Source organism: Penaeus japonicus, unplaced genomic scaffold, assembly GCF_977035675.1.
Source record: "Penaeus japonicus unplaced genomic scaffold, GWHDUDI00000001_assembly GWHDUDI00000037, whole genome shotgun sequence".
NCBI lineage: Eukaryota > Metazoa > Arthropoda > Malacostraca > Decapoda > Penaeidae > Penaeus > Penaeus japonicus.
The window spans coordinates 19,215,499-19,222,998 of NW_028234439.1; the positions used below are offsets into that span (position 1 = coordinate 19,215,499).

Below are 7,500 nucleotides of genomic sequence, written 5' to 3' on the forward strand. Positions count from 1 at the left end.
GGATTCGGGATTCGGGATTCGGGATTCGGGATTCGGGATTCGGGATTCGGGATTCGGGATTCGGGATTCGGGATTCGGGATTCGGGATTCGGGATTCGGGATTCGGGATTCGGGATTCGGGATTCGGGATTCGGGATTCGGGATTCGGGATTCGGGATTCGGGATTCGGGATTCGGGATTCGGGATTCGGGATTCGGGATTCGGGATTCGGGATTCGGGATTCGGGATTCGGGATTCGGGATTCGGGATTCGGGATTCGGGATTCGGGATTCGGGATTCGGGATTCGGGATTCGGGATTCGGGATTCGGGATTCGGGATTCGGGATTCGGGATTCGGGATTCGGGATTCGGGATTCGGGATTCGGGATTCGGGATTCGGGATTCGGGATTCGGGATTCGGGATTCGGGATTCGGGATTCGGGATTCGGGATTCGGGATTCGGGATTCGGGATTCGGGATTCGGGATTCGGGATTCGGGATTCGGGATTCGGGATTCGGGATTCGGGATTCGGGATTCGGGATTCGGGATTCGGGATTCGGGATTCGGGATTCGGGATTCGGGATTCGGGATTCGGGATTCGGGATTCGGGATTCGGGATTCGGGATTCGGGATTCGGGATTCGGGATTCGGGATTCGGGATTCGGGATTCGGGATTCGGGATTCGGGATTCGGGATTCGGGATTCGGGATTCGGGATTCGGGATTCGGGATTCGGGATTCGGGATTCGGGATTCGGGATTCGGGATTCGGGATTCGGGATTCGGGATTCGGGATTCGGGATTCGGGATTCGGGATTCGGGATTCGGGATTCGGGATTCGGGATTCGGGATTCGGGATTCGGGATTCGGGATTCGGGATTCGGGATTCGGGATTCGGGATTCGGGATTCGGGATTCGGGATTCGGGATTCGGGATTCGGGATTCGGGATTCGGGATTCGGGATTCGGGATTCGGGATTCGGGATTCGGGATTCGGGATTCGGGATTCGGGATTCGGGATTCGGGATTCGGGATTCGGGATTCGGGATTCGGGATTCGGGATTCGGGATTCGGGATTCGGGATTCGGGATTCGGGATTCGGGATTCGGGATTCGGGATTCGGGATTCGGGATTCGGGATTCGGGATTCGGGATTCGGGATTCGGGATTCGGGATTCGGGATTCGGGATTCGGGATTCGGGATTCGGGATTCGGGATTCGGGATTCGGGATTCGGGATTCGGGATTCGGGATTCGGGATTCGGGATTCGGGATTCGGGATTCGGGATTCGGGATTCGGGATTCGGGATTCGGGATTCGGGATTCGGGATTCGGGATTCGGGATTCGGGATTCGGGATTCGGGATTCGGGATTCGGGATTCGGGATTCGGGATTCGGGATTCGGGATTCGGGATTCGGGATTCGGGATTCGGGATTCGGGATTCGGGATTCGGGATTCGGGATTCGGGATTCGGGATTCGGGATTCGGGATTCGGGATTCGGGATTCGGGATTCGGGATTCGGGATTCGGGATTCGGGATTCGGGATTCGGGATTCGGGATTCGGGATTCGGGATTCGGGATTCGGGATTCGGGATTCGGGATTCGGGATTCGGGATTCGGGATTCGGGATTCGGGATTCGGGATTCGGGATTCGGGATTCGGGATTCGGGATTCGGGATTCGGGATTCGGGATTCGGGATTCGGGATTCGGGATTCGGGATTCGGGATTCGGGATTCGGGATTCGGGATTCGGGATTCGGGATTCGGGATTCGGGATTCGGGATTCGGGATTCGGGATTCGGGATTCGGGATTCGGGATTCGGGATTCGGGATTCGGGATTCGGTATTCGGGATTCGGGATTCGGGATTCGGGATTCGGGATTCGGGATTCGGGATTCGGGATTCGGGATTCGGGATTCGGGATTCGGGATTCGGGATTCGGGATTCGGGATTCGGGATTCGGGATTCGGGATTCGGGATTCGGGATTCGGGATTCGGGATTCGGGATTCGGGATTCGGGATTCGGGATTCGGGATTCGGGATTCGGGATTCGGGATTCGGGATTCGGGATTCGGGATTCGGGATTCGGGATTCGGGATTCGGGATTCGGGATTCGGGATTCGGGATTCGGGATTCGGGATTCGGGATTCGGGATTCGGGATTCGGGATTCGGGATTCGGGATTCGGGATTCGGGATTCGGGATTCGGGATTCGGGATTCGGGATTCGGGATTCGGGATTCGGGATTCGGGATTCGGGATTCGGGATTCGGGATTCGGGATTCGGGATTCGGGATTCGGGATTCGGGATTCGGGATTCGGGATTCGGGATTCGGGATTCGGGATTCGGGATTCGGGATTCGGGATTCGGGATTCGGGATTCGGGATTCGGGATTCGGGATTCGGGATTCGGGATTCGGGATTCGGGATTCGGGATTCGGGATTCGGGATTCGGGATTCGGGATTCGGGATTCGGGATTCGGGATTCGGGATTCGGGATTCGGGATTCGGGATTCGGGATTCGGGATTCGGGATTCGGGATTCGGGATTCGGGATTCGGGATTCGGGATTCGGGATTCGGGATTCGGGATTCGGGATTCGGGATTCGGGATTCGGGATTCGGGATTCGGGATTCGGGATTCGGGATTCGGGATTCGGGATTCGGGATTCGGGATTCGGGATTCGGGATTCGGGATTCGGGATTCGGGATTCGGGATTCGGGATTCGGGATTCGGGATTCGGGATTCGGGATTCGGGATTCGGGATTCGGGATTCGGGATTCGGGATTCGGGATTCGGGATTCGGGATTCGGGATTCGGGATTCGGGATTCGGGATTCGGGATTCGGGATTCGGGATTCGGGATTCGGGATTCGGGATTCGGGATTCGGGATTCGGGATTCGGGATTCGGGATTCGGGATTCGGGATTCGGGATTCGGGATTCGGGATTCGGGATTCGGGATTCGGGATTCGGGATTCGGGATTCGGGATTCGGGATCTTCTACTACTAAATGTGTTTTGGTACAAAAGATAGAATTATGATGTGACAAGCGACAGAAGAACAGCATCATGTTTTCAAAGGGATAGAGGAATTATATATACTTGTATATATGTATATATATGTATATATATGTATATATATACATGTTTATATATATATATGTATATGTATATGTATATATATATATATGTATATTTATATGTATATATATACATACATCCATACATACATATATATACATATATATACATATACATATATACACATATGTATAGGTATAGGTATATGTGTATGTGTGTGAGTATATTATATATATATATATGCACACACACATACACATACATACATATAAATATGTATATATATAAAAAATCAACTTATGTCCCGAGAAAACCCATGAACCTTTTGAGGAACAAGAAAATCCCTCATTGTGGAGCTTTGATGTTAACGAACACTATTTTTCTTAAAAGTCACATTCCATGACATTGCTTCTTAAAATACAATCCAAGCAATGAAGTTATACATCCACGTGCAATATGATAGCAACAGCTGTATCCAAGGATTAAATTTCACTTTAAATTAATCTTAATAAAGTGTCATATTTTAAAATTAGTGGACTTCAGTAATCTTAATTCATAACGAGTGTATCTTAAGATAAGACACATTAAAGAGTGCGAAGAAAGACAGTGTCATAAGAACAGATCAATTGATGATGAATTTACGGAACCTTCTGGAAACTGTAAGAAGTAGAATCTTCAGTTTTATTGTTCCAGAAGAAAGCTTGATATTGGAGCTTGATGTTGAATGTAGGCTTTGTAAGTTGTAAGCCTCCGGTACTCATCAAAATTTTTAAAATAAAATAAAATACAAAAATGAAAAAATCTCGTCAAAGTTGTCATTCTTTTGAAAAAATAAAAAAATGCACCTGTATATGATCTTGTGCTTTCTCTTCAATGCTTATTTCCGTGTTTCATTTCTTTGCTCTCTTTATGTATGAATCTATTCCACATAATGTATCCCTTTAGGCAGTCCATATCTGTGATACAGTCTTGCTATATATATACATATATGTATATGTATATATATATATATATATATATATATATATATATATATATATATATATATATATATATATATATATATATATATATATATATATATATATATATATATATATATATATATATATATATATATATATATATATATAAACTTCATTGGCCCTCAAGTGGCATTCCATAATTGAGGTTCCATCGTGTGGACGTCATTTCCTTAGTTGCTTCGAGTTTTCCATCTGGGAACCTGTTTCATCATGACATGGTGCTTTAGAGTCTATTAATCAGTAATCATACGAAAGAGGCGATAACATGGAAATAACAGGGAGCGTGTTTGCCGTTTACACCGAGTGGTTGGACTTGTGGCACTGTGGGAAAGGTCATTGGAAAGGGAATTGCCATAATACATGTAGTCATTTGGTGACTGAATTATTCTCTACAAAATGTGAACTGATGCAGCCGAGACGGAGGATTTTGACTGCTCTGGTTTTATGATATCTCTTCCATACATAAATGTGAGGATTTTTCTAGTGAGTGTTATTTATCCTAAATTATCTGGTTACAACTTTTTCCACAAATTAGTAGGGTTTCTGAAAAGGAAGGGAACCACAGTGTGGACTGATATAATAATGATGAAATAAATATGAAATTGATGCTATGATCTTTCAGGGCAGAGTTTCTATTGATATAACATAAATATTTAAATGAATATTCAACATGTAAAAAGTTACAAAGGAAATGGTGAATAAATTTCATGGTAGGATTTTGTAATAAATACATTCCTACAATTAACTCTGAAGTAAAAGAACTAGCAATATTAAAAAAAAAAAAAAAAAAAACTTTGTGCTGTGGCATTGTCATAAATCATTTATGTTTCTGAAATAAAATCACAGGATATTTCTAGGCATTACAACGATCATACAAAATTTTCTTATTTGGCCAATCATTTTGCTTAATTCCTGGTATCATATCTATAACAATAAATGTACCTTGTGTACTCAGAGCTCTTTAAGTGTCTATAAGAGTGACTTATGGTATTCCTTATGCAAGGACAAAAGTGAAAAATACATAAAGAAAGCATTTTGAGGTGATCATTTCTTTTTGGAAATTGTATTTACTTAATGAAGTTGAAAGAAGTTTAATGGATGTGAGATTAAAATAGAAGAATGAATATTAATTGCTTATTCAAAATATCTGTACAGAAAGTTGTAATAAGAGAAAATATATCTGTAACTGTTCTCTGATCTTATGCTGTGCTTGAAAATCCATTTGTGATAATGCAAAATACCCACTATGTAGCAGATTTTGCTAATCACAAAATGGTATTACTGCGAATAATAGTATATTTCAATAATCTTTTTAATGATGATGCCAAGTTAAAATGATCAGTTGCTAAACAAAATATAAAAATCTGGGAATAACCTGTTTTGGATGAGGTATTCTTTAAAAGGTAGCCTGTCCATATCACCAACAATGAATTGTTATTAATGAATAACAAATTATTAATTGTTGCATTATGAAATTGGTGAAAACCAACTATTAAATATTGTACTTGCTTATACAAGAACACAAATATATCAAAGGCATCTGCATGGGCATTTCAACTATATCTAAGTAGTTTTTCAAAGAAGTTTCATATGGAACTCAAAAAGGTCGCGAGCAGCACTACGACCGCGGGGAGCCGCTCATCTTCATCGGCGGGATGCCTCGGTCGGGCACCACCCTCGCCCGCGCCATGCTGGACGCCCACCCGAACATCCGCTGCGGCGAGGAGACCCGCGTCGTGCCCAGGATCCTGCAGATGAGGCAGCAGTGGAAGCGCTCGCCCAAGGAGTCCATGCGGCTGGAGGAGGCGGGCGTCACGGACGAGGTGGGCGGGGATGGGGGATTTGGGTTTTTCTTTCTTCTTCTTCTTCTTCTTCTTCTTCTTCTTCCTCTTCTTCTTCCTGCTTCCTCTCCTCCTTCTTTCTTCCTTCTTCTTCTTCTCTTTCTTCTTTCTTCTTCTTCTCTTTCTTTTTTCTTCTTCCTCTTCGTCTTTTCTTCTTCTGTTTCTTCTTCTTCCTCTTCTTCTTCTTCTTCTTCTTTTCCTTCTTTTTTTTCTTATTATTTTTTTCTTCTTCTTTTTCTTCTTCTTCTTCCTTCTTTTTCTTTTTCTTCTTCCTTCTTCTTCTTCCCCTTGTGGTTTTTTATTTCGTTTTTTTTTGTATCTTTGGGGGTTTGTTGTTTTTCGTTTTTGCTGTGATCTTTTTTACTGTTATTAATAATTTTTAAATTTTACAGGTAGTTCTTGGTTGTTCATTGCATGCCAAGGATAGGGCTAGGATAGAGCCTGGAACATTGCCATTCATTTTTTTTTTCTATTTGATTGTTATTAATTAAACACGGTGTTCCAATGTTTACAAAGGCAGACACTTCCCTCCACCACCTGCATCCCTCCCTCCTTCCCCCCTCCTTTAGCCCTTGTTTCCTTCCCTACAGAGTTTTTTTTTTCTGTTTGTTGTGTTTTTGTTTTTTTTTTTTTTTTTTTTTTTTTTTTTTTGTTGTTTTTTGTTTGTTTTTTTTTTTTTGTTGTTTTTTTGCCTCCCTCCTCCCTTCACTTCTTATCTGCCTCTCTCTCTCTCTCTCTTTCTCTCTCTTTCTCTCTCTCTCTCTCTCTCTCTCCATCCATCCTTCCTTCCCTCCCTTCTTTCGTCCCTCTTGCCTCCCTCCTTTTCTGCTTCTCTCCTTCCTCCTCTACTCCCTTTTCTTACCCATGTTTTATCTTCCTCTCCCCTCCTCCCTGTCTTCCCTCCCCTTTTCCCCTTCTTCCTTCCTCCCTCCCACATTCCTTTTCCCTCCCTACTTCCCTCTTTCCCTCCCACCCCCTCCATCAAGACCTCCCATCACCCCCCTCCCCCTCTTTAGCCCCCCCCCCCCCCCCCCCTCCCATCTCTTCTTGTCGCATTCTATCAGGACCCTCCCATCACCAATCCCATCACCGCCGACCCCCCACACCCCCCCCCCTCCACCCCTCCCACCCCCCTCCTTAGTCCCTCCACCAAGGCCTCCCATCACTCCCCTCCTCCCCTCCTTAGCCCCTCCATCAAGACGTCCCATCACCCCCTCCCCCTCCCTCCCTCCTTCCCCTCCTTAGTCCCTCCATCACCCCCCTCCTTAGTCCCTCCCTCCCTCCCCCTCCTTAGTCCCTCCATCAAAACCTCCCATCACCCTCCTCCCTCCCTCCTTCCCTCCCCTATCCCCCAATTCCCCCGTCTCTCCCATGCATCTCACCCCCATGCCTCTCCTCCCTCCCCCCAGGTGCTGGACGAGGCCATCTCCTCCTTCATCCTGGACATCGTGGTCAACCATGGCCAGCCCGCGTCCCGCCTGTGCAACAAGGACCCGTTCACGCTCAAGTCGGCCACGTATCTGGGCAAGCTGTTCCCCAACGCCAAGTTCCTGTTCATGGTTCGCGACGGCCGGGCCAC

At 45.4% G+C, this 7,500-nt stretch overlaps 1 protein-coding gene across 4 annotated transcripts in view; it reads left to right on the forward strand.

Moving 5' to 3' along the window:
* The window catches only part of LOC122248906 (protein-tyrosine sulfotransferase), a 19,920-nt gene that overhangs the window by 10,978 nt on the left and 1,442 nt on the right, over nt 1–7,500 (forward strand). For all 4 annotated transcript variants that reach the window (XM_086532747.1, XM_086532748.1, XM_086532749.1 and 1 more), the window contains 2 exons: nt 5,686–5,903; nt 7,331–7,500. The exon at nt 7,331–7,500 is cut by the window's right edge and continues 25 nt beyond it. In XM_086532747.1, coding sequence (XP_086388873.1) covers nt 5,686–5,903; nt 7,331–7,500 — 388 coding nt within the window. The remainder of the gene's footprint in view (nt 1–5,685; nt 5,904–7,330) is intronic.